General features: G+C 45.1%; 1 protein-coding gene across 6 annotated transcripts in view; it reads right to left on the bottom strand.

Moving 5' to 3' along the window:
• Positions 1–27,677, bottom strand: part of ADCY5 (adenylate cyclase 5) — a 383,952-nt gene that overhangs the window by 23,383 nt on the left and 332,892 nt on the right. For all 6 annotated transcript variants that reach the window (XM_085874713.1, XM_085874710.1, XM_085874712.1 and 3 more), the window contains 5 exons: positions 12,161–12,336; positions 8,337–8,366; positions 5,476–5,608; positions 3,449–3,712; positions 2,229–2,433 (listed from right to left, as the gene is read on the bottom strand). In XM_085874713.1, coding sequence (XP_085730839.1) covers positions 2,229–2,433; positions 3,449–3,712; positions 5,476–5,608; positions 8,337–8,366; positions 12,161–12,336 — 808 coding nt within the window. The remainder of the gene's footprint in view (positions 1–2,228; positions 2,434–3,448; positions 3,713–5,475; positions 5,609–8,336; positions 8,367–12,160; positions 12,337–27,677) is intronic.

Raw genomic sequence — 27,677 nt, forward strand, 5'->3', positions numbered from 1 at the left:
GTGTCATACGGCAAGTACGTCGTAAAATTTTCAACATGTTTAAAATTACAAGACGTACTCCACTTACTACGACGTATGATAGCGTACTTTAGTGTTCTATTCACGCATACCAAACTTACCCATACTGTATTCGACGTGCGCCAGCGTTTTAGACGCATTTTTCAGAGGTCGGCATACGCTGGCAAGATCGCCAAGGTGTGACTGCGATGTTGACACTTCCATTTCTGAGGTGGTTATGATTTGAATCGTTGTGCGGCAGCCTTTCCATAACCTACGCCACGTCATCATCGGCGATGCGTGCAGCGCGCTATGCCAAAGTTAGACTATCGTTGGGCATAGGTTGTGAAGGCCGACAACAGGTTCAGCATTCGTTGGTTCAGCATTCGTTGGTATAAGTTATCTATAACACAACGAAACGTTCTGTGTCCATTACTAATACGTTATGCATAAGACCAAGTCGTTATGAATACGTCCGAATCTTTAAAAAAAGCATCAAAAGTTCAACGTAAGCCAGCGTTTTACATACATTTTAATACGTTGCCATTGCTGCCTAAAACGTCAAGGTGTGACCGGGCCTTTACAGACAAACAAACAAACAGACATGGGTGAAAACATAGCTTCCATCCACCTTCGGTTGCAGAGGTACTAAATTATCTTTACTATCAGAAAGCATTTGTTGTTGTCGTTACATATGTTTTTTTAAACATTTTTACTTTGGACAATAGTAACCCTGTGGCTCTGGAATTTGTGGTTTGAGGAGATTGGAGTGGAATTGGAACAATGAGGAATGAAATGTAAGGAAAGGAGAACAGGGGCAAGCAGAACAAAAAAATAAACCACAGCATTCAGCAAAGGACTAGAAAATAGAATTTGACCCAAATGTGTCAATACACATCTCCACCTGCGTAATATGTCAACCCACTGTAACGCTTGATCTCAACTAAAGGTCACATGAAAAGTAAAGTCACGTGGGAGAGAGAAAAGAGATAAGTGGAAGATAAACATCAGAAGCTTCATGATTAAAATTTCCTTTGTCCTTTGACCAGTTGAACCCAAACTTGAATCAGTTCATCTTTGTAATACAGTCCATACTTTTGCCATGTTTGGTTGAAATCCCAACAGTGGTTCACACGTTATCATGGAAAAAAACCCCCCAAAACGATTACGGATGGATGGACCACCCGAAAACATAATGTCTCCGGCCTTCGTCAGCAGAGGCATAAAGGTTTCTGCAGGCTCCCATGTGCAGAGTAATGTACTCGACATGCCTTCTGCATCCTGCATGAGTGCTTCCACTTGTATGAGTTGTCTATTTGCTCGGAGTATGGGAGAGCTGAGACTGCTCACGTGTTGCTGGGCTGCTATACGAGGCTTATGTTCATCTGAGGTCGTCTTCCCTGCATGACTGGAGTGTGTGATCATATGCAGTAGTTTCATATGTACAACCAAAGTGTAACAATCATATGTGCTCTATATAACCTTCCTGTATTTAGCAAAATTACACAATACGCTCCAATCAGGTTTAAAATGTTCCTCCGCATGAGACTTGTAGTCATGCACAGAGACACTCTCTACTCCAGCTGGGAGTTAAAGCCACCGGTCTTAGTTGTTGGTTCATGTGGTATAACACAGTCCTCAAACATTTTTAATAAAAATTTGATTTAATCAATCATATGAGCTCTTATGGATGAAGCTATTATGGGTGATTTTAGTTGTGTGGAAATGATTGAGTCGAGAAATGGCTTATCCTTGTTGAAAACTGTTCTGCATGTAAGAAGTCAGGATTTGATCAATGAATGAGATTGCAGATCAGGAAGTTGAAAGACACGTCTACCTACCGTACAAGCTTACCATATTTATGACATTTATGTTAATTGCATTTGATATTTATCACTCAATGTGTGGAGTAGGGAGGAAGAAAAGAGAAAACAGACTCAAAAGAGAGTAGAGGATGGGGGGCGTTGATGTATAATAGGAAGGGTGAGGTCAAAAATCCACACCTTTTGCTTACATGATACATCAATAGCCACCAAAACAATTATATTGATAGTAGTGAAGTGCAAGGTTGAAAAAATGAGTTGTGCTGTTTCAAAGGAAGCGTGAGTGAACTCCAATCCTATTAAGACTCTCCCACCACCACCACGTTCCCCACCCAACCACCCTCTGCTTAATCCTGTAAATAATTTTAAGACCCGAGCTCCTTTAACATGATGCACCACTTGACATACCGATTTTCATTTTGAAATTGTTGAAGGAGTGTTCATTGATGTGAGTCATTTGTTCCATCAGGCGCATAGCATAGTCAGCCATTGCAGTGATGTGACTTTTTCCCTGCCTGTCATATGTGGCATCGTTCAGGCCCGATGCTGCCATGTACGTGCTGCCAATGGTCTTTATCTTCTCCAACTGCTTGAATTGGTCCTCACTGATTATCTGCACCATGATATGAAAGCACAGGAAGATTAATGCCATGCTCTGTGATACTAAGCATGATACAGGTAACTCCCAAGTACAGTGCAAAAAATAATTTACTTGAACACCAAAGCTGAGTTCTAGCTACTTGGAAAAGTTGGTGGAAATATAGATTATAGATGTGATAGATTGACAAATTGTGCAACAATGTGACAAAGCACAAGTTTTCAGTATTTTTCAGGAAAACTATTTTATAAAATGATCTTGTACTCAAAGTGAGCTGCTTCAAGTAAATATTATTTGTACTTAGGCCAAAGTCACATTTGCTCTACGGCGAGGATACGGCGGCCGTACTCCCTCTGAATTGACAGAAACGTGCGGTGGCCGCAGGGTGGCCCTACGCCATTTGGCTATCTTTTACAGGCCGTAGGGGTCGCCGTGGAATTATAACGAGGAGTTATAACATTTTTCATTTCTACGTTCGCCGTAGCAATTCGACAAGCCGAAACAAAAGAACTGGTTTAAAAAAAAAGAAAAGAACCCACTCGTTACCGTCCGTCTGACCGCACGTTCGCCTTAGGGCCCCTCTGCGGTCGCCATGTGGGCACCTTGAGCCTTGCGGGCACCTTGCGTCTATCTGCCTTGAAAATTCTATGGCCGCCGCAGGAACGCCCTAAGGTCACCGTGCGACATCAAATCAAAGACCGTATGGCACCCCCACGTTTTCGGTCTCCACAATTTATAAATACGCCGTGCGGCTCCCCGAAAAATAAAAACATATGTGACTGCTACATTGTGTGACCGTGGAAATACTGCGGCCGCCTTATAATTGCTAGTGGCCGTAGATTTTGGAGACCCCACCGCCGCCGGGGCAAATGTGACTTAGGCCTTACTGCAAATGAAGAAAAAGGAAATCCACACTTTGGTGAACAAAGTTGTATGATGGTATATGCTCCCTGTGAGATATTTATTGTCTGCAAATATAACATAATTGTGGAGGGAAAAAAAAAATCAGGTAAATAGAAGAAAGCAGCACCTCATCGAAGTCGGCGATTATTTCATTAAGGAGCCGCAGACATTCGACACCCTCGTTGTTCGCCTCGAGCTCCACATAAAACTCAGAGAAGTTGCTAATGGAGGCAAACATGACGGCAACACACTCGCATGACTGGTAATAGAGCTCGTCGTTCCTGCGCTCACGTGCCAGGAAATGCTTGGCCACGTCACTGGGTAAGATGTTCCGTAGCAAACGGAGGTTGTATGCTTGCAACTCCTCCATCTCTTCTTTCTCCTCCGTGGCCTAGTGGGATGGACTGCATCATCAATCATGCGTTGGATCACTGCATAGTCGTCTATATTTGCTCAGTAAAGTTTAAAATCATGATCGTTTCATGTCAACCTTCGAATCAATGTTCGAGTAGGTACTGCAGAGGTGCCATCTTGGCATGAAATACATTTGGTGGTTTGGGATTACTTCCGAGCAAGAATTAGGCTATAAAACTAGAGTACAGCATGCAATGTCATATTATTTCATCTTTTTTTCCAAGACATGGAATGTTTAACACCTGTAAATGAAACCCGACCGATGATAAGGGCAGATTATTGTCTCCTCCAAAAATACGGTATTTTGCGTACAACTCGATGGAACTATCTGATTCACCCTGCGCGGAAGTCGTTTGTGCCTATAATGCTAAACTAGAGTTTACAGAACGCATGACCTCATGCAGTCTTGAGAAAAAGTGAAGGGAGGGGTCACCCTCTCCATTTTCATTTGGACGATTTTAGCTCAGACGTTGCATCACTGGGTGCCACCATTTTGTCTGAGTCTCGATGTTTCCCCACCCCGAGACATTAGTATCACTTGGCATCACAAGACACCTGTTTTTAGAAGTACAAATAAGGTGATTTGTGTTCTACAGTGTTCAAAATATATAATTCAATTGAAATGAGAAAAAAGTTTTAAAGGCTGCAATAAAAACAAACAATCATTCATCGGAAGTTTACCGCCATTGATGCATTTGGGATATACAGTCTTTTACACCACCTTATTTAACATGTGCAATTAGTTATTCATGCCTGTTGCTTGCGTCCTTTATGACATCCCTAAAAACAGTAAGTTTCCTTTTTGGAATAACTTTCAAATTTGACTAATCTCACAGTCTCACCGTATCATGACAGAAAAAATCATCATATCAGCCCCTGTAAGAGGTTCAGTTTCTTGAATTTCTTGGCCTCACCATCAATGATCACTTGTCCTGGGTTGATCATATCACAAAACTGGCCACCAAAGTCAGCCACAGAATGGGCATCCTCTATCCTTTCAAGTTGTTGCTTCAAATATCAGAACTATTCTCAGCCAAAAATGCCTTTTATTCATAGCTCAATAGAACACTGCTCTCTCCCATATGGGCTGACCCCTAGCATCACATCTGTCTGTCTCTGGGATTATGTGAAATCTAAAACTCTCAACATTATTTGCATCTCCCCCCAATAAGGCCGAAGCACAAGGGCTGGAACTTTCACATTGCAGATAGGTCAGTGGCCTCTCTTTTCTATTACCTCTCCACTGATCCAGTTCCCTCTGCTGTATCAATTCTCCAACCTTCCAACCTTCCAACCTTCACGTGTTATCCAGGATGCACGCATTCTTCCACTAACCCCCTCCGAGTTAAGAACCCACCTCTAGTTTTATGCTCCTCTTTCCTTGGTATTTGGGGAACTGCCTTCTGGAGATGGTTCAATAAAACTCTTCTCTCCAGGGCTTCAAGCAGATTGTGCACCCCATGTATATCTTCATCCCCCATCCTGACTCACAATCTTTTCTTCCCCCATTAACCCAACCAACTTACTTTCAGGTTACTACCTTTCCTCCCACCCTGTCTTTCCTCTCATATCCACTTCATTCATTCCCCTGCTTCACTTCACTGTCACTACGACACATTTTTACCCTCTGTCACCACACTCTTACATGAACCTAGATCTTGTCAAAAAAGAATGAACCAAAGGCAAGTGAGTCATCGTGTAAAAATGACTATCAGCTAAGGATGATAGTAAAGTACACACCTGCAGTTTCCAGAGGAAATCGAGACGAGCTGTTGATTCCACCTGCTGTGCATGTAAGTACAATGCCAGCACAAAGAGGGCAAGAATGATAGGTGTGGCAACACGCAAGGCCACGCGTTTTGGCATGCTTTCACTGTGGAAGAGGGAGTAAAAACAAGAAAGTATTCAGAAAACAAATAAAAAAACAAGTCAATAAGTTAATCAGGTTGTCAATTCAAAACCTTAGAGTTTCATAAAACTGTTATTTCTTTTTGCAATATTTCCTTGATGGTGACTGCTTCATGACTTCATTTCAGTGCAGGCAGTTTGGAGCTGTCTGGTTTTGTCATAAGATGCTCCTTGTTATTATTAGATAGTAGCAGGGGTACCTGGCGTTGCCAGGCAACGGTTGAGCAGATCCCTCCTCCCACCCCTCCCCTCCCTCATCCTACATCTACCCCTGCCTCCTCCAATCCACTCCCCCTCTCTCGGACTCTCACCTCCACCCTTCCCCTCCCAGAAAGGAATTTTCACAGGGTTTTTAACCATGTTTGGGAAAAATAAATACTTAAAATAAAACCCGCTTTCGATTCCGACCAACCTCTAACTTGCCTCGTCGCATCGAACTTGGCACGTGTCAGATCTGCCTCCTGGGGGCCATATTCATAGTGTAGCCGAAATAAGTCATAGTGTAGACAGATGTTTGTCCTCATGAAATGAATCTGGGGTGTGTTGAGTTCCCAAGTTTGTTGTAGAGCACTCGCCAAATGGCTTAAGCACTCAAGCAAGCACTCCATTAGAAACTGTTGAGAAGGAACAACTGGCTTGGTAAGCGCTAGCTAGCTACTTGGTAACTGAACACACCCCTGGATGTCTGGACAGCATACAGTACATACGAAACCCCGACAAAAGGACAGTTTTCTTGTTTTTATTATTGAAGATGTGAAATATTATTCATGACAATTTTCGTTGGAATGAAAATGTACCTTGCTCAGTTTTCAACACGTCGTTTCAGTTGTTAGAATGTACACAACCTCAGAGGTGATGTTGAGTGTACGAAAGTGTACGTGTCCAAAATAAATATCTCTCATGAATTTACCCCACCTCCCGGCTAATTAATTACGGACGCAGGTATTTCATGACCAAGCCAATTATTTCCTTCACATATCATGTGAATTACATGTTCATCACTTTGTTAATAAGCGTTGAAAAGTTTGGTGAAAACCACAGAGGCTGATGAACCCTAAGAGCTTTGCAGAGTGAAAAAGATGGCGGCAATTTCTGGGCGGCTGGAGGGAAAGCGTGGCCTGACTCATGGGTGGTACTTGTGACACTGGGGAGAGAGGGGAAGGCATGGCTTGTAGAATGGGTGGCGCTTATGACCAACAGACACAAACTCAGCTTTATCTATTTATAATTCCAGCAATGTGTGTGTGTATGTGTGTGTGTGTGTGTGTGTGTGTGTGTGTGTGTGTGTGTGTGTGTGTGTGTGTGTGTGTGTGTGTGTGTCTGTGACCCCTGTTTCTCAACAACCACTGGTCCGATCTAATTGAAACTTGCCAGGAATATTACTGGGGACCTGAGGATGTGCCTTTTCAAGGTTTGATATTAATCGGACAAGGGCTTCCCAAGTTATGGCCATTTATTTACCAAACCAATGACAGGACACGTTGCTGCACAGGCGTGGCCGATGGGGAAAGGGCACCATAGTTCCGTGGCGTAGGAGTGGCAATGGTCAATGGCAGCGAATGTCATGACAAGCAAAGACAGGGAGGTAAACTTGATTTTAATTTTGATTTTAATTAACTGTGTGTGTGTATCACAGCAGTTGTTATTTCAATGCAAGCGATAATTCGTGGAATGCATGTGAACATTCCGTACGGGCACGCACTACTTCCGGATAGTGATGACTAACTATTCTCATAATTTCTCAATTTCTTATGCGCATTTATCGATAAACACAATGCCCCAATCCAGTCGTCGTTTACGAGAGCGAAGGAACGGCCTGTGAGGTTGTTTGAAAGGTTTTTTTTGGGGAGGTTTGCACGTACGGCCACGCGAGAGCGAAGGAACGAAGGTGTGGTGTGGAAGCGAAGGTGTGGTTGTTTCTGGAACGTGGTTTGAAAGTTTTTTGTTTTTTTTTTTGCACGCAAGGCCACACACGTACGGCCACGCACGTACGAGCACACACGTACGAGTACGCATGTACGGGCACGTACTAGTATGTAAGATTTTTTCCTCCAGAAGGAGTGTTTCTTTTTGTTTTAAGAATACTCCATGAAGTGGGTACGATAGACGAATGCTGAAAAGACTTCACGAGCCTTTGAGGTCACGGGTTTACATTTGCCTGAAAGTACCAACATTAAAGGCTTGATTCCAAACCAAGTTTTAGATTCCAATCCCAAAGATAGTCACCAGGTTCGATTTTAACATTTTTGCAATGGGATGGTCATTAAAAAGGCTAGGTGATTCAGCAATGAGCTTCAGGGGACAAAGTGATCGGTCTGCCTCACCTGGTGTGCTTTACACGGGCTGCCAGTCCACTGGTTGAGACATGGTCAACCTTTGATGGACATAAAATGCTGTCAAAAAGGCCGCTGTGTTTTTAAAATCCCCTTAAACTTAGCGTCATTCATTGCTTTCTAAGAGAGTTTTAAAATGTGTTGTTGAATTTATTCTGTTGCAGTTGTAACTTTAATGTCGTAGATATATTAGTCACACCTTTATGAGATGATTATACTTATCCCAGTTTCATTGACACCTGGATAACTTGTCCTTATGCAGATTATCCACCCCCACACTCCATCCACACCCCTTACCCCTCACCCCACCCTTCCACAATGAGGCTCAGCTTTGCTTAATGTAAGGCTTTACAAGCTTACCAGGTAGTAGTCGTGTTATCTGCAAAAACCCTGTGGCGACACAGAAGGGTGGGGTTAACAGAGACATGGTGAGAGGTACAGAGGGTCATGTGTACTACATCACATCCCTGTGCAGTCCAAAGGAAATTGCGGCAGGATTCGTTCAGCAGAGAGAGTTTGCTGGGCAGAACGTATCGGTAAGACGTCAGAGTATGCTTGGCAGGGCCTTGAACTTGCCAATCTACACAATTTCTCACTTCATCAGATTATACCATCATTATATTTCTATCAGATGTCATGAGATTTTTGTAACGGGCTGTTCGACCGTCAGCCCAACAGAGAGACTTGGGACTTCGACAAACTTGTACAGAGTACAGAGAACTTGGGAAAAGGCAGAGCGTGGTGAGAGAGAGAAAAAAAACAAAACCAACAACAACAGATGTTTCAATCTAAATGCAAATCCTTTGTAATTATGGCATCCTCATGGTTGTCATCATGCAGGCATTCCTGCTGATCTTGACAGGAAGACACGGTTTTGAAGGATGAGAGATTTCCATCCTTCTTTTCACCTGATTTCTTTCTCACATGTCCAAGTTTATAACAACACAATGGACTTGTTCGTTTGCTCCCATCTCACCAAATTATCAATGTCTTGTTTATCCGACACTTTAATGACTCTTCTGTGGGTCAAGAATAAAATAAAAAATCCATCAAATATATCTCAATTTCTCTTACACTCTTCAGGCTGTCTTCACTCACATGATATGGTTAGTTACCTCCGCCACCGAAGGTGGATGGAGATTATGTTTTCACCCGTCTGTCTGTCTGTTTATCTCTCGGGTGCAGGATATCTCAAAAAGTTATGGACAGGCCGGGTTGGGACGAAATTTGGTGGACAGCTTGGGTGTGCGACAAGGACGAAATTATTAGATTTTGGTTAAGATCCAGATCCAGATACGAGAATTTTAAAAGTGATTCTTCACCATTAAGAAATCGGGCCAAAAACGATATTTAGCACGATATCTCAAAAGGTTATTGATGGATTCGGATAAAACTTGGTTGACAGGTTAAAGTATGTGACTATGAAGAATTGATTCAATTTTGTTAAAGATCTGGATCCAGATATGAGAAAAAAAAATTAAGTGATTCTTCACCGTTGAGAGATGGGGCCAAAAACGATATTTAGTATATCACGATATCGAAACGGTGTGGACGAGTTACGACAAAATTTGGTGGACGAGTTGTTTTGTCCGTCGGTGTATCAAACACAACCCGTTTTTAAATGAAACAAAACCCTTTTCTCATCGTTATTTAAATTCAACTTATTTTTGATGAGGACACTGGATTGGAATCCCACACATTGTGGGTTCAAATTTTTTGGGATTTGGATTCTCAGCAACATGAAGCCGATTTAGTTTCAGGAGAACTGCCAAACATTAGTTACTATTGGATTGTCAGCAAAAAAAAAACCCAGCTGGCTCATTAATTCAATGGTGGGAACATTCCGACAACCCCAGGTGTGGTACATGTCCACTCATTGCATAGTTGGCTGTTATTGGGTTGCCGAAATAGGTGACCCTTATTGTCAGTAATTCTGTCTGTTTGTTTGGATGTTTGTTTGTTTGTTTATCATCAGCATAATTGGTAGTAGACGTGAGCAGATTTTGACCAAACACGGGTGGTAGGTACATCTTATGACCTCATGCTTTGGAAATTGTGATGGTTGCTAGGGACGCTTTGGTTCCCTAGCAACAACCGAAAAACCTTCAAAATCGGTACCGTTCACGCGAAATCAATTCCGAAAGCCATTATCCCACGTAGGGTTATGAAATTTGGCACGAATGATATACAGGTGATGCTCTATCAAATATATTCCGGTTTTTGTGATATATGGAATACTTTACCCGAAGCGCCCCCTACAATTAGGGTATGCGCGAAAATTGGCGAAAATTGAAGGGCCCCTAGCGACCAGGTGAGTGCATCGATACGAATGAAACTTTGCAGGTTCATGGTACTCGATGAGTACTACAACTTTGTCTCAGGACATATTGACTGATTTCGCTTTGGTCAGGGATCAAAGATCAATTAGTGCAAAAATAGATAATATGCGAGAGCTGGAGGTGCCTTCGTGCCAAATGCTACTCCTCCTCGGGTTATGGTCGGATGGTCATGAAAATTCACACTAATCGTCTGGAATACATTTTGCACAAACGATCGAGCCGGATTTTAGATTTAGATCTTTGTTCACCCACAGCACCCCCTCGAACTTTGGGGATTTCCGATTTCAAACCGCATTTTCGGTACTTTTCATTCAAATGGATACCGAGTAGTTATCAGTAGATGGAACTGGATGAGATTTGATATGCATAATCTTAAGGTGATTCCCTATCCGCTATATAACATCCATTTTGCTCTATATCTTATGGTTTCCATGCTCAGCGACCCATCGCCGCCTACCGGCTTGTTTCCTTCCTTTTGTTGACTACAGGCCATTCTTATGACGTTGGGCCTTCGGCTTCTTCTGTACTTTTGACTTCAAAATATTTAAAAGAAGAATGGTTGGGATAACTCAGGGTCCGGTGAAAAGTATTAATGCACTGGAATAAGTGAACCACAAAAAGTTCTGTTTTATCACCGCGTGGTTGCAATGACAAGCTGCGTGTGATGTGATGTCCTCCAACAGAAATAATTACTGCGTATGAACCTGGGAATGTGAGAGTGATTTAAAAAAAATGTTTTTTTTTATTGTGACAGCCAGGGGGCAGACAAGCGATGCACAGACAATCACGATCATGGCAAATTTTTATCCATTTTTATTTTGGAAGATCATGAGGGAGAGGCAAGATGGGGTTCATGATGCTTCAGAAAAAAAAAATGAAAAAAGCAAGAGTAAATATTTTGGCTCAAGATTAGAAAAAAAAAATCGTTGTAGGAATTGCTCTTTTTCTAAAAAGTGAAGAGGCCATTTATTTCATAAGTACACAAATATGGCATGACTTTTTTAAAACCCCTCTCCCTTCTTACATGCTCCATATATACCTCTTCTCTTCCCTCTTTTCTCATCCAAGCTATGGTCGTTTGTCCCTGCTCTATCCTTTCTTTTTTAATGCTGAATGTTAAGCAAGGAAGCATGGCTGGGGTTAGAATGGCTGGGGGTAGAACCGCCGACCTCTCCAACTCAGAGCAAGATGCTGTAACCATGACATTATGGTCTCAACAGCCATGTCATTCATGCTGAGATGAATATTCACTGGCGAGTCAGAGCGAGAGATCGAGTATCGTTTTTCTTTTCTGAAAGGTTCCAATTGTTGCCTCCAACGAAATCTGCAAACCCTCACGACAAAGAATTGTCCTAATAATTATGTCACAGCATCATCGCATGCCATTCATTACCGGGGGTACATAGAACGTCCTTTTGAGAATGGGAACAAAGTCTAACTCTGTAAGTCTAACACAGTAAAGTTGTTCTAGCTCTGTATGGTTAAATCAGTCACCCTGGCCAGGACATGACTTTCATGTTCCATCCATCCATCCATTGGGACCATGCTCTGTACAGAGCGTTGGTGTTGCCTAAGCAGTCTCCTTGGCTATTGGGTACAATCCTGGACGGGTCGCCACTCCGACACAGTATACCAACATGCTGGCACTCATTTTGCCAACCTCGGAAGGATGACAGGCAGAGTCAACCCCACCTGGTATTAATTCAACAGCTGAGGGGAATTTGAACTCAGGATCCTAGGATCCTAAGCCCACCACCCTAACCATTAAGCCAACAACAGGTATACTTTCAAGTTGATATGCAACATCAATCGTTTGGTCACACCCCACAACAATGAAACACTTACATGCCATTTGCCTCGACAAGCAGGTCGTAGGAGTCGAAGAGTTGACCCTGTGACACCTCCAGGAGCAGTATGTAAAGGAGTTGTGTGAGCAGCATGATCAGCAGTTTTCCGATGCTGCTGATTTGCAAGAAGCCTGCACAAGCCAGCAAGCTCAGCAGAACGCAGTCCGTGAAGTACTGCAGGCAGGGTGGAAGAAAAAAATGTGTCAATGTGGTCATCTCGTTTGTCGGGTTTTTGGCTTGGTATACCTCCTCTCTCCATCGGGTATCTTCATCTTGAAGTCATTATCATTGTTGTTAGTCAGTGGATTCAATGACAAATTTGGCCTGCTGGTTGCTTCAGCACCAAAGCACGGCTGTCTACGATTGACGCAGCACCTTCTGCTGCACATTAGGGACGGAATTTGGAATTTGGCCTGGGGGTCGGCAACATGGTGGGATCCGTAATGTCCACCCAACTAGTTCTCGCAGATGGGTCACCAGCTTAATATCCACCCGAGGGACTCATTGATGCAACACCCTGCCAAAGAAGTACCAATTGTGCAGCTTACAGTCGGGTGAAGAAGCAAAAAAAGACTATAAGACAACTCAAAAAGAAGTGCACTACATACATACCTCTGCATCATCCTGTCAAACCAGTAAGCAGTTTGGAGGTGTTTTACTCATGTAAGAACCAGCGATACACAAACGATACAACTCCGAATGTCATATTTCACCAGAATTGTAAGAACAGCAGAACAGAAAATGCAAAAGCACAGCCAACTTGAGGTTTTGTCAAATTCACAAATGTTCATACAAGTCCAACATTTTAGCCACGGAGCAACTTTATCAGGGACTAACACAGGCCACGGGCACCTTATGGAGGTTGCGGAGTGACATGGGCCTGTAAGTAGACCAAGAGACCCAGGCAACCATTCTCATTTGGAAAACTGCATGCTTAAAAGAAAACGTATTCCAAACATGTCAAGCAATATTCCAAATCGACAGGCCTCCCGTGCATTGTAAAGCGAAGGAAGGATTGCAGTTAAAAAGGTCCAAAAGGTAATGAGGGTTTTAGATTTGTGCTTCAGTGAGAGAGAATGGACGCGGAACACACTGAAGTCATCGTCCTCATGACGCCTCCATACATTTTGTCAATACCTGAATGGCTTAACAAACATATTTCATTCTGAGATTTTAATTTGTCACCATCGGTGTCTTATTCAATGGAAAAACTAATTTTATTCTTTTTCCAACAGGTGAACTGTCAGAATCGTGTAGATGGGCAAGTATATGCCTGAGAGATGTGCACACTCGTTTTTGAGCCGTCTACCCTTGGGTTCGAATCTCAAACCGGCTGTAAACTGCCACCCTGTTTTTTTCGCATGCAGGACACCCCTGAAACACCAAGCTGGGTCACAGTTCATAATTAAGTCAGGAATCGAACCCGGACTCGACTGCTCAAAGGCAAGTAGGCACTGAACTTTTCTGCCATCAACAGTAATTTTCATATTTCCTGCCACCGATTTGCTGTGTCTGCAGAGGATATATCTGCAGTTAATTATTAAAGGTAATGAAAAGCTTTTTAACTATACAGTATTATATTATTTAAAAGTGAAGCACAATCGTCGGATCAATGCAATTAGTTTCAGCTTACCGCATCAGCAAGTGTGCTTACTGCCAGGAATCGAGGTTTCACAAGCATTAAAAATTCACACGAGGAAGAAGTTTATTATGTTTTAAAGGACAAAAAAAAAAAAAAAAACTTCCTATCTCTGGTCGATACAAGGACTGGAAGGATAACCTACTGGTATGTGCACTCGCATCTGACCTGTCTAGCCTGGGTTATTAGCCATCGTTGGACTTAGTCCGAAACGGGGGCTTATGGATTGGGTCTCGTCCACGCGTTCATCTGCAGCCATATCTCAGACACGTATGCACCGATTTTTGTTCAAACAAGGCACAATGACAATACGTGGTGTTGTACATATTCACATCCTTTTGTTTCACGATTGGATCTAAGATGGCCGACTGGCGGATATTTTAGTTGTAACAAGCTCAAATGAGCTAAGATCCTCGTCCTCTTAATGATGTCATCATAAAACGAATATGACGTCATTGTGATGTATCAGGTTTGCGATAAATTATCAGTGCTAATGCCCGGCTTGATTCTGGCAAACAAAATTCAAACGGCTTGCCTAGTTTCGGAGATAATGGTACAGGCGATTTCCAATAGCGGCGATATTATGACAACTTTTTTTCAAGGAAGAATTTCCAAAATCGGAGATGGTTATTGCCTGCGTGTGGGCTTTCTGCATACACATGGCAAGTTCCACGAAGATCCGATGAAAACTCTGGGTTGTGAAACAAAAAGTCAAAAAATAAGAATGACGTCATAAAAATTGATATGACGTCATAGTGATTTATCATATGTGCGGGCATTCATCTCTGCTAATGCCGTGTTCGATTCCCGCAAACAGAATTCAAAACACTTGCCTAATTTCGGAGATAATTTTTTAGGCGATTTCCATTAGCGGAGATATTTTGACTTCATAACTTTTTTTCTAGGAGGAATTTTCAAAATCGGAGATGGTTACTGTCTGCGCAGGGTATTTTTACATATTGTTGCGAATTCTGGCCAATCCGGCGTGCGAACAACCGCGTGTAGCCAATAGCGGCCGCTTCACCCACCGGAACGGACAATTCAGTCGTGACCCTCAGGGAACTACTGCCAGGAGCCAGTCACGGGTGGGGGTTTAACCTCAACACAATCGTGCCAAATGCCCACCCACGCAGGATAGGTTGCTCGCCAAATTCGACCTACCAAAGTACCTGTGCGAGTGGTGGACCAGACGATCGTACCTCGTCGCAGGTCGACTTCGGACACGAACCGCTGAAGCGGCTCGTTCCGTGCTGCAGGGAGAACCGAGCGGAGTTATCGTCGACCTCGACGGTTCAGATTGGTTACCGGGTGTTTTAAACCCACTATCAATCCCTTACATGATGCAAGATGGAGATTCAACAAAGGAAAGGACGAAGCGAAACGGGAAACAGTTCAACAAGCAAGCACTTTATTACACACGGACAGACAAGCATGTATTCACAGCCATGCAGTAATGCACGTATAACAGTCAAGACAAAATGCAACAAAAGCAAAAGCACTACTACCAACTATAATTATTTACAACACTTAAGCAATTATACTTGTCGGACGGCGCCACAGCATTCATTCAAAAGCAAAGAAAAAACCTCCCCATAGGCAGGGAGGTAGACGGGGTCCGTGGACTAAATGTGCGCGGAACCTGGAGGAGCGGCCAGGTCCGTGAGACCGACAAGGTCTTACCCGCATCTTGGTGACGCGATGGCGGGCAAACCGTAATGTCCGCACAGCTGCGCCCCGACTCCGTGCCCCTGGCGTGGTCGGTGAGCCCTCTCCGGCGTGCTGCGCGCCAGCACGGTTGGGTCGGCACCACGGTTAGGGTGGGGAATAAACGGGGCCACCGGCACTATCTCAGCGCGGATGGGGGGGGGGGGGAAGAATTGTTGATGCTCAGGGTCGAGCGAGGGGAATGGCTGGCTGGCTTGGTCACTTATGAGAGCGGAGGAGAGTCGATTCCACGACGAGACGAGCCCAACGACCAGCGACGAGACGACACCACACTACAACTCCAACTTCGACGACGACCTCCATCTTCACTCGACCCGAACTCCCGTCTTCACTCGACCAGTGCGCGTCGCCTTGCGCTCGCGTCTTTATAGACCGGAGGAGGAGCCTGTATGCAGATTTTAGGATTAAAACGCGATTGGAGGCGGGGCCACGCCACCCTCTATTCAGCCATTGGCATGGAAAAAAGGTGCGTGATCCTCTTTTGATCAGAATTCTCTCCCGTGAAGAGGAACGCATTCGTACCCGCGGCTCGACGCGTTCGGCATCAATTACCGAACGGGCCCTGGACAGCACGACGTTTGGTGTTGACTGGTGGTGTGGTCGATGGTTGTAGAAGGAGATAGGCGAAGGTGGTGGGGGGTTTGCTGTGGTGGTTTGGTGGTTGGCGGGCGTCGTTTGGGAATGGCGGTGAAGCGATGTTTGCGGGATGGAGTTATGGAGGTAAAGAGGCAAGGGTGGTGGTGTTTGAGTTGTTGGTGGCTTAATGGTCCAAAATAACAATAGAGAAAGAAAAATGGCTAACTCAAAGTGTCGCAGCCTGGATGAATCACACATATTCCCTCTATACAACGGGTTTGGGCTAACTACACATGAACTTACCGATATATCTCACCTGAGGACTCTTTATGGTCTAATGTGAATTTCCACAACCATAACACTACCCCCTCCCCTTTTTACAGACTCGTCCTGAGTCGTCAAATTCTCGTGTGCCATCATGTGTAGTTCTCCCCTAGTACGTTTTACCATCGGATCCCTGAGTGCGACATTCATGTTATTCGTGTCCCCAAAATAAATAACCTACGGGCTGAGTCACTAACTAAACAAACTCACTCATACGGACGACTTAAATAAATTGCCGGCGCTAAGACACACATGCCGGGGGCGCACTCATATACGATACACAACTAAACACCTTAACCTGCAAATCTTACACTACTCCATGGCCCAGGATCTATGGACTCTGCAAAGAGAAATGTTAGGAGGGAGCCAGGCTGCTCGCATGCAGTCTCTGGCTCAGGCAATGCAGGTGACAGGGAATGTGGCCGGCTGCACACACGCAGTCCAAGGCCTCCCTTTGTGAAATGAACGCAGTGAACCACAACGGTGCATGGGCTGCACAAACGCAGTCTCCGTGCGAGCTCAAGTGGCACATGCAATGAACACAACGGATGGATGGAAGGATGGTTGAATGGATGAATGGATGGACGCAAACACGGTGCACGGGCCGCCACTGCAAGCCCATGTTGTAGCTGCCAACAGGGCAGTCCTCGCATTCTGTGCGACGATCCTGGCGCACATGGCAATGAACAAGGAGGGGGGGAATGCAAAACAGAACGGGGGCAAAAGATGGCGAGGGCATTCGGCATGGATGGCAAAAGCAGGCAGGCAAGGCATGGCATGACAAGGCCGCTGTAGCAAAAACAGCCGGCAGAGAAGCTGACCGGCACAGGCCTTGAGGTAAAAACAGCCAGCAGACGATCCACTGGCACAGGCCTTGCAGTAAACAACCAGCCGATGAAGTGGGCCGGCACAGGCCTTGAAGTAACACAGCCAGCCGATGAAGTTGGCCAGCCTTTGCCTTTCAGTGGAGGTTGGTGGGGGGAGTGCGGTGGTGTTGGCCACTCGGAAGGCGGGATCGGACCTACCTACTGTCTCCCTCCCAACCTATCGCCTTTGCCTGTCTCTGTCCATACCCACCCCCTTAATTTGTCAAAATCAATTTAGCCCCAATTAATTTTTTGTTGTTTTTATTTTTACTTTCCCACTATGAATCGTCCCCTAACCCCCTTTATCGTCTTTGTTAGGCTCACCTATCCTGTCCTTGCCTACTCCCAACGCCTACGTTCCCTTCCCGGAGGGGAATAAGGGAGAGCTGGAGTCCTGTGTCGAGGCCCAACTCAAGCCTCAAGATGGCCACCTCGGAGTTCAGCGATCTTAACCCAAACTGGGTCCAGCGGCCCACTACGAGAGCGAAGGGATGGCTGCTGCAGAGGGGTACACTTCCTATCTACCCTAACCATTTAACTTTTGAACTACCCCGGGGCTTCCAACAAGCGCCTCTCGCTTAATCTATTGGTTATAACAACCCAGATTCCCGTCACCTGTGTTGGTGTCCTCTCAAATTTCAGGCCTCGCCCCCCAATTTTCCTTCCGTGCCCTCACACGGTCTCATGGCTGGGACGCGTGGCTCCCTTGGCAGGCAATACCCTCTGCCGTTCCCCAACGATGGGACCCCCGGGCACTATACTGCCTCCGAGCCTACCAGCTCCCTCAACACCGGGGAGTACCCTCCCTGGCAACTCCCCTGAAACGCTCACGTGGCAGGCTGGTGCCCCGGGCCCCTTCCCTGGGTGCCCGTGCCCAATGCACTGCCCACGCGGCTAATGGCGCACCCGTGCCCACTACACTATCCCGACCCCCCGTGGGCCCTTGGCCTTCCGCGGCCGGGTAGCCCGGTGCCCGGGGTACCCACTCAGCGATACTCACCGTTCATAGCCACGCTCCCAGCCCGTCAACAGGGCTCCTGCACCCCTCAAACGGGTTTCGAGCCGACTTCCCCACCAACAACAAAACGACTTCCATTTTGTCAATTTAACTAACCCAGCTAACTCACTCGACACTGACCCCGGGGTCCCTTGGGCGGAAATCACTCCTCCCCCCAATCACTCATCGCACCATGCATTCCCCATTCACTCCATTCACTCAGACCCGCTGGCGTCACTCACTCATCAAGTACATTTTTCCATTCTCTCTCCAACTCACACTTCGCTGATCACTGCCATCCTGCTCACTCCTTCCCCTAACTACCTCGTGCTCCCATGTCGTCCCTTACACTACAGCACGTTCCTTTAAACACTACGTAGCTAAGGTACGTCTCCTCTACACATCCACAGTCTGTCACTGTCGCCGAATAATCAATAAATCCATTTCCCAACCGAAATTTGAACTAAAATCCCTCTACCTTATCCATTCCACGGGCCCCATGAGGACTTAACCCTGCCCCATGAAGCCGGTCTAGCTATGCTAACCCTTCCCCCTAACTAGTTGTATCCTGTGCCCGGGACAGGGGGTCTTTCACCCCTGCCTCGGGAATCCTGTTCACCCGAAAGCGAAGCTTGCTCTTGTTCTCGATTTTTTTTTTTTTTTGCACAACACCAGCGCGGCAACTCGCAGCTCGCGCACTTTGTACCTGCCTGTGACGTCATGGCAGCTGCACGTGAACCTCGTCCCTCCGGACGGCACCATCCAGCAGGGATTCAACCCCTCCTGCCGGATTTCAACCACACGTGCAGCCATGACGTCACCCTGCGCACCCCAAAAGCAAACCTCGCACTCCGAGGGACTCCCCACGCGAACACATGTGCTCTGCCCGTCCATAACCTGCGCAATGCGCTCTGCGAACAGAACCCCCTGCGCAGGCCACCTAGAGTTTCACACACGCGCCCGCCTGGAGAACCCATCTGGTCCAAATCCGTCGACCTCGCCTAACCTTTTGTCCGTCGCGGGATCGGCAACATCCACCGCGGGCGTTTCCGGACCGGGTTTCACTCCCGCAAGCGTGCACGTGGCGGCCCCGTGCGTTGCACGGCACGAACCTCGTGCTCGCCGCTAGGCCAACCCGGCGCGGTCCCCAAAATAGCTACGGCCGCTACTCGGCCTTTGTCCCTCTGTCGCCGTCGCCGTCGTCGTCGCCATTCGACCCACGCACACCTGCGTGTCACGACGCTCACACACCATTCCATTACATTCACACTCGGAGACGCGGCTGCGTGCTCCCGCATGCCGACCGTCATCTTCCTTGCATACCGCTCTCTCACACACATGGTCCCTCTTGCACCCGGCCGTTCACTCATGCATGCCACCTCCCTCGCAAACGTGGTTCCACTCACACACGGCCTTCCACTCCCACAGAGGGTTTCACTCATACACGGGTCCTCTGTCACACACACCCCTTCACTCACGCACGGCGTGCTGGGAGGCACACACTCCGGCACACTCGCAACCACACCACTCACACACGGGGCCTCACTCCCACTCAGGGTCTCATCCACACACGGGGTCTTTGTCACCCACCCGGTCGCTCTCACACACGCCCTTGCGCCCGCGCTATGCGTGCGTTGCAGCACGCATTTCGCCACACTCGTGAACACACACCTCGACACCACACACACCGGGACCACACTCGTAACCACACTGGGGATTTGTGCCACCCCAAGGGTTTCCAGGGCCTCTATACCCCCCGCCCCAAGCTCTCCGTGCACTTGTCCACAGCACTCGCCCCTTCAACCTCGCCCGGCACGACCGGACCCACCTGGTCGTGATCCGCCTCAAGGGAGCATAGCGTCTCTCTCCGTTCCCGAAGGAGGCTATCCAGCTGCTTGCACCGGGTCCCAACACGTTCCGCGAGCTCGCCCCCATTATCCTCCACTACCTCCGTGTGTGTGTATGCTCGTTTTTAACCCCGTCTTTATCGTGCAGTCTCTCCCCTTCCGTTTCTACCTCCTGTGTCTCTGTTATTTCTTTTATTCTTTCCGTCGTCACCTCGTGTCTCGTCTCACACGTTTCGGTCATTCCATTTAGTTTTTCCCTCTGTGTCACGGTCAATGTTGCTTTCTCGGTCACTACCCTCGCCCAAAACGTCTCCCGAATTAGTTTGTCCTCACCCACCTTCATTGCGGGCCTGACAGCCGTTGCACTCCCCCCCCCCAGCTCGTTCGCTCCAGCACGTGGCGCCGCCATTATGCCCGCCTGCAGGCATCGCCCCACGCGCTGCATTTCACCCCGCAGTATTTGCGTATTTGCCTCCATGTTGTTTTTTATTTCTTCCTTCAATTCTTCTTTCATTTGTTGCGCATTCGTTTTCATTTCGTTTCCCATTTGCTGCATGGTCACCTTTACTCCCGCCAGCATGGCGCATAGCTGGGCCAGGTCGGGTACACTCGGCTGAGCCGATTCGGCCAGGATCGGGGGGTTTTGGTGGAGAGGCGGAGGGGAGGTATCATATGTCGCAGCCGCCGCCGCGCCCATTTCGGGCTCTGGGTTCGGTTGGGGAAATTCATCCTGCACGGACATGTCCTGCTCGGGGCTTTCGTCCTGGGCCATGGATTCTACCATTTCTAAATCCGTATCTACCCCCGGCACCCGTTCGCCTTGAAACGCAATCTTATTTCTCGTAAGAGATTAAATTTAAATTGCTCGTAATTTGGAGGGAATAGGGGGTCGCTCCACTCACCCCTGAACCGATTCCCGTGAATTTAGCTTGGAGACGGGAGAGTTTGTTTCCCGCTCGCTGGCACCAGTGTTGCGAATTCTGGCCCGTCCGGCGTGCGAACGACCTCGTGTAGCCAATAACGGCTGCTTCGCCCACCGGAACGGACAATTCAGTCGTGACTCTCCGGGAACTACCGCCAGGAGCCAGTCATGGGTGGGGGTTTAACCTCACCACGATCGTGACAATTGCACACCCGCGGAGGATAGGGTTGCTCGCCAAATTCGACCAACCTAAGTACCTGCGCGAGTGGTCGACCGGGTGATCGTACCTCGCCGCAGGTCGACTTCGGACACAAACCGCTTAAGCGGCTCGTTCCGTGCTGCAGGGATAACCGAGCGGAGTCATCGTCAACCTCGACGGTTCAGATTGGTTACCGGGTGTTTTAAACCCACTATCAATCCCTTACGTGATGCAAGATGGAGATTCAACAAAGGAAAGGACGAAGCAAAACGGGAAACAGTTCAACAAGCAAGCACTTTATTACACACACACAGACAAGCACATATTCACAGCAATACAGTAATGCACGTATAACAGTCAAGACAAAATTCAACAAAAGCAAAAGCACTACCACGGACTATAAAATATTTTGAACACTTAAGCAATTATACTTGTCGGACGGCGCCACAGCATTCATTCAAAAGCAAAGAAAAGACCTCCCCATAGGAAGGGAGGTAGACGGGGGTCCGTGGACTAAATGTGCCTCTATACCCCCCAGCGATGGCACCCCCGGGCACCCGGGAACCTGGAGGAGCGGCCAGGTCCACGAGACCGACAAGGTCTTACCCGCATCCTCGTGACGCGATGGCGGGCAAGCTGCAATGTCCGCGCAGCTGCGCCCCGACTCCGTGCCCCTGGCGTGGTCGGTGAGCCCTCTCCGGCGTGCTCCGCGCCAGCACGGTTGGGTCGGCACCACGGTTAGGTTGGGGAATAAACGGGGCCACCGGCACTATCTCAGCTCGGATGGGGGGGGGGAGAGAATTGTTGATGCTCAGGGTCGAGCGAGGGGAATGGCTGGCTGGCTTGGTCACTTGTGAGAGCGAAGGAGGGTCGATTCCAGGACGAGACGAGCCCAACGACCAGCGACGAGAGGACACCACACTACAACTCCAACTTCGACGATGACCTCAGTCTTCACTTGACCCGAACTTCCGTCTTCACTCGACCCGAACTCCCGTCTTCACTCGACCAGCGTGCGTCGCCTTGCGCTCGCGTCTTTATAGACCGGAGGAGGAGCCTGTATGCAGATTTTAGGATCAAAACACGATTGGAGGCGGGGCCACGCCACCCTCTGTTCAGCCATTGGCGTGGCAAAAAGGGGCGTGAGCCTCTTTTGATCCGAATTCTATCCCATGAAGAGGAACGCATTCGTACCCGCGGCTCGACGCGTTCGGCATCAATTACCGAACGGGCCCTGGACAGCACGGCGTTTGGTGTTGACTGGTGGTGTGGTCAATGGTTGTCGAAGAAGATAGGCGAAGGTGGTGGGGGGTTTGCTGTGGTGGTTTGGTGGTTGGCGGGCGTCGTTTGGGAATGGCGGTGAAGCGATGTTTGCGGGATGGAGTAGTGGAGGTAAAGAGGCAAGGGTGCTGGTGTTTGAGTTGTTGGTGGCTTAATGGTCCAAAATAACAATAGAGAAAGAAAAATGGCTAACTCAAAGCGTTGCAGCCGGATTAATCACACATATTCCCTCTATACAACGGGTTTGGGCTAACTACACATGAACTTACCGATATATCTCACCTGAGGACCCTTTATGGTGTAATGCGAATTTCCACAACCGTAACAAAATATTTATATATATATATATATATATATATATATATATATATATATATATATATATATATATATATATATATATATATATATATATATATATATATATATATATATATATATATATATATATATCTACATATATATATATATATATATATATATATATCTACATATATATATATATCTACATATATATATATCTACATATATATATATATATATATATATATATATATATATATATATATATATATCTACATATATATATCTACATATATATATATCTACCTACATATATATATATATATATATATATATATATATATATATATATATATATATATATATCTACCTACATATATATATATATATATATATATATATATATATATATATATATATATATATATATATATATATATATATATATATATATATATATATATATATATATATATATATATATATATATATATATATATATATATATATATATATATATATATATATATATATATATATATATATATATATATATATATATATATATATATATATATATATATATATATATATATATATATATCTACATATATATATATATATATACATATCTACATATATATATATATATATATATATATATATATATATATATATATATATATATATATATATATATCTACATATATATATATATACATATCTACATATATATATATATATATATATATATATATATATATATATATATATACATACATATATATATATATATATATATATATATATATATATATATATATATATATATGCCAAGTTTCACGAAGTTTCGATGAAAACTGTAGGCTGTGAAACATAAAAGTCCACAAGAAGATGAAGAACAACAACGCGAGTCAGACTTAGAGATCCTCCACAAGAATCTTAAAACCCGATGTTGAACACGTCCTCAACCATTTCTCGGACATGCATTTACCGATCTTGTTCAAACTTGGCACACAGATAATGAATGATGGTTTACATATGCATGTCATTTTTTTCAAGATCAGATCCAAGGTGGCCGACTGGTGGCCATTTTGTTACTTAAAAGTGTCCACAGCCATTTATTGGACATCCATGGTCTGATTTTGTTCAAACTTGGCACACACACATTTACATGATGGCATACACGTGGACCTCTCTTTATTTTGCGATCTTATCAAAGATGGCCGACTGGTAGACTGGCGGCCATTTAAGTTGCAAAAAAACACCTGATGTTGAACACGCACTCAACCATTTCTCGGACACGCATTTACCGATCTTGTTTTTTATTACCTTCAGTTTTTGAATTTCCTTTATACATAAATACATGTTATTAAATGTTATACTGTTTGTGTAATTTGGTATGTCTCCCCCAAAATATATTAACATCTATTTATGGCCCTCAGATCTATTTATCACTTCTGTGTGAAATTTTCATTCCCAATCGAAAACGTCACACATGCCACGTGACCAAATATCTTACACAATATAACTACGTGACCCACATCATTAATATTCATGGCCGAATAACCCAATCGTACGCAATCTTCCACATCACATGACCACTCAACTCAGTTGCATACACACATAAATCTTGTAACTGTGGGCCAGCCCTTTAACTGTGTACAGCAAAATTACTAAAACCATGGGGGCTATGACATTTTATGTCTCTTTACAGCGCGGCGACATCGCGCTGTTATATAATTGGCTATTCTGTCCTGTGTCTTCTGTCACGTCTTCTGTCACACTTATGGCCACGTACGTCCCTTTGATCTGAGGGCTATAAATAGAAATTTGTCACAACTCTTCCCATCATGCATGCTCATTCACCGTGTCTACATTTAAATTTTATAACTGCAAAATAGTTTCATCATTCTTAACCTTTTACTGCCCCCAGCCACGTGATATCGAAGTATTCGCTTCTTGTTCTCCTTGTTTATTTAGGGCGTCAGCATAGAGACACGCCAGCATCATTGGGATTCTGCTCCTTCCAACATCTAAACTGGCGTGACCTTGTATTCAATGAATGCACATGAGTGGTATATGCAAGCATTTCCCTGTTCATGTATTTCTGCTTTCCTCCTAACCTGGAAAGGATATCTGCAACTCGGCAACTGCAATCCCCATAGATCGACTGACTCCTGACTCCACCGCAACTGTGTGCAGCAGCCCCGTTCAGACTCCCAGACTCGTCTGACATTCACAGCTCCATCCTCCCTTGCCCTGCCCTGCTCTTAAAGGGGAAAGCCGAAGCAAGCCTTCGCCAACCAAACGAAACCCACTCAGCCAGAAATCACTCCAAGTGCCCCCAGCACCTGGTATTTGCCGCCATGGCAACATGAGATAGCCTTTTTATTGAATAAAATGATAATAAATGGGAGGGGAAGATCTGTACAACTTATGGCATTCTACTCTACATCCGCTATAAACTGACCCACATACACTCATCTGCAAAGTATGTACGCAGTGACATGACCATATCTACATCAATACAAATACACAAGTGGGGTTACCGCTCCTTTCCATGCACGTTTCATCATGTATTACTGAATATAACAATTATAGAAGAAATTTTCAATGAATCCTCCTTACTTATAGCGTTTAATTTTTTTCCTCTTTGACAGTGAGGCTCAGGGAAGAGCAAGGTTAAATTGACAGCAGAGTAACGGGACAACAATTGGGCCGACCACCGACAAGGGAGTGAACAAACAGGAAAGGAAAAGAGGGAGAGAAAGGGAGGAAACATTAAGATCATCAAGTAAGAGGGTTGGGTTCGGGATAATTCGGGTAATGAAGATCATGGGTCAGGATGGGGGATGCCTTGAATATGCTTTTGTCAAAAGGAATAGTCTACAGTCTCAAAGTTCAGGAGAATTATTGAAACTCCAAAACACGATGGATACAATTAAAGTTGGTTATGATTACAAGTGAACCACACGAAGTGGCGTTCACTGCTTGCTTGAAGCACTGGAGGGAAGAGCGTGGAAGAAAGTCCTCTGGAAGGCAATCCCATCACTGGAGAAGCGTGGAACAATTTCTAACTATCTCTTCCAATTATTTATACTCCATGTTTCCAATTACATCAACTCTCCTGAATATTAAACGACTTGTCGATTTGAACCGAAAGTCTGAATTTTGTTGTTTCTTTTTGTCTTTTCCACTCGAAGCTGTTCAGCAAACATCCGCGCGCAGAAGTAAAATGTGATTGAAGGAGAGCAGGAAGGTAACACCAGAATGCTTTCGTCGTCTTTGTGTCGGAATAAAAATTACAGGCACCATCAGTTATTCGGTAAAACAATGGTGAAAATGTGTATTTTTATGTCTTTTGGTGGCCGAGTCAACGTCAAAAGTAGCAATTTGAGCTGGGAAAAGGTCACTCAGCTCTGAGCTGTCCATTTGGAGTGCTAATCTAGTTCCGATAGAGTGCTTTTCTCATTGTTTCACGGTAATGGTAGTTTGAATTGCAGGGTGAAATAAACAATTTTAAGTCGTGGCTGTCTGTAGAAAATTAAAATACAAGGAGCCTAATGGCACAGTGTGAGACGCAAAGGTGTGGGTGGCCGGAGGTGTTTGTTAAATGGCCTTGAGCCATGTGGCTTGGACAATCTTTGATTTGTATTCATTGAGCGAGAGGATTGTGTGGCGTTTGGGAGTGTAGCGATATCTAGCTCTAGTTGAATGTGTGTCTGGTTTCACAAAGAGCTGACACCATAGTTCAGACGTTTGTGCAGTCAGCTTTTGAGTTTTTGCACTTTGGGTTATATTTCTGGCCCGACTGTCAAAGACTGTCACTCTCACACTTTACAGGCATCGACGAGTACATCGATGAGCTATGATGCACACCAAGTTTAGAATTTAGCAAATTTCAATCCAAAACGATTTTTTTTCTTCCTTTTTTTGTTCCATGGTTCTAAGTTTCATAAATGGAGCTTGTCCATAAAGCACACGCAGGACAAAGACATCAGCAGACATGAGTAGATAATGGACAAACTCGTACGGTGTCTGAGATTTCAAGCTTGTTCCCCCCAATAATGAGCCGGGAGTTCTGGTGGGAATGCTGACAGGCCATTCCTGAATTGTATCGATGTTTGACAAGCTCATTTTGAGCAAGCTTTGCAAGGATCGCCATTTTAACACTAAATGAGGTAGAGAGACATGGGTGTTGCCTCTCACACTCCCTGCTCTTAGTGACTGTCAACATGATTCAATCTCTATATCATAGACATTCAAAGAAGGATTAACTCAGGAATTTAATTAAATAAAACATTTCACTTAACTTTTACAGGTCACGTCACACCTGGGGGCCTGGAGAATGTCGGGGAAGGGGCTATACCAAGTGGGAGGTCCGAACAGCGGATGTTACATTTCTAATCCAAGTGTGCATTGGTCAAATTATTTTAGCCCAGGAAATAAAAGTTGAGTTCAATAACCACCCACAAACTAACCTATATTTACAGTTGTGTGATCGACAAAATGAACCTTTGTTGACCTATTCGATCTCACTTGAGCTATTCCCGAAAGGCATGCAACCCAGAATGCTCAAAGATCAGAACCAAAGGAAATAAAAGAGAAAAGGGTTATTTATACTTATTCCCAATTGGAGAGAAAGGGCTCTTTTCTTTCGACGATACAGAATATGCTTTTGTCAAAAGGAATAGTCTACAGTCTCAAAGTTCAGGAGAATTATTGAAACTACAAAACACGATGGATACAATTAAAGTTGGTTATGATTACAAGAAACAAAAGAGATGACCAAAAGTTATATTGTCCTCGAAACAAGGCAGTAAAGCCGTATTT

The sequence above is a fragment of the Eptatretus burgeri genome, chromosome 3, assembly GCF_056783735.1.
Source record: "Eptatretus burgeri isolate ZD-2024b chromosome 3, Ebu_testis_v1, whole genome shotgun sequence".
Lineage (NCBI taxonomy): Eukaryota > Metazoa > Chordata > Myxini > Myxiniformes > Myxinidae > Eptatretus > Eptatretus burgeri.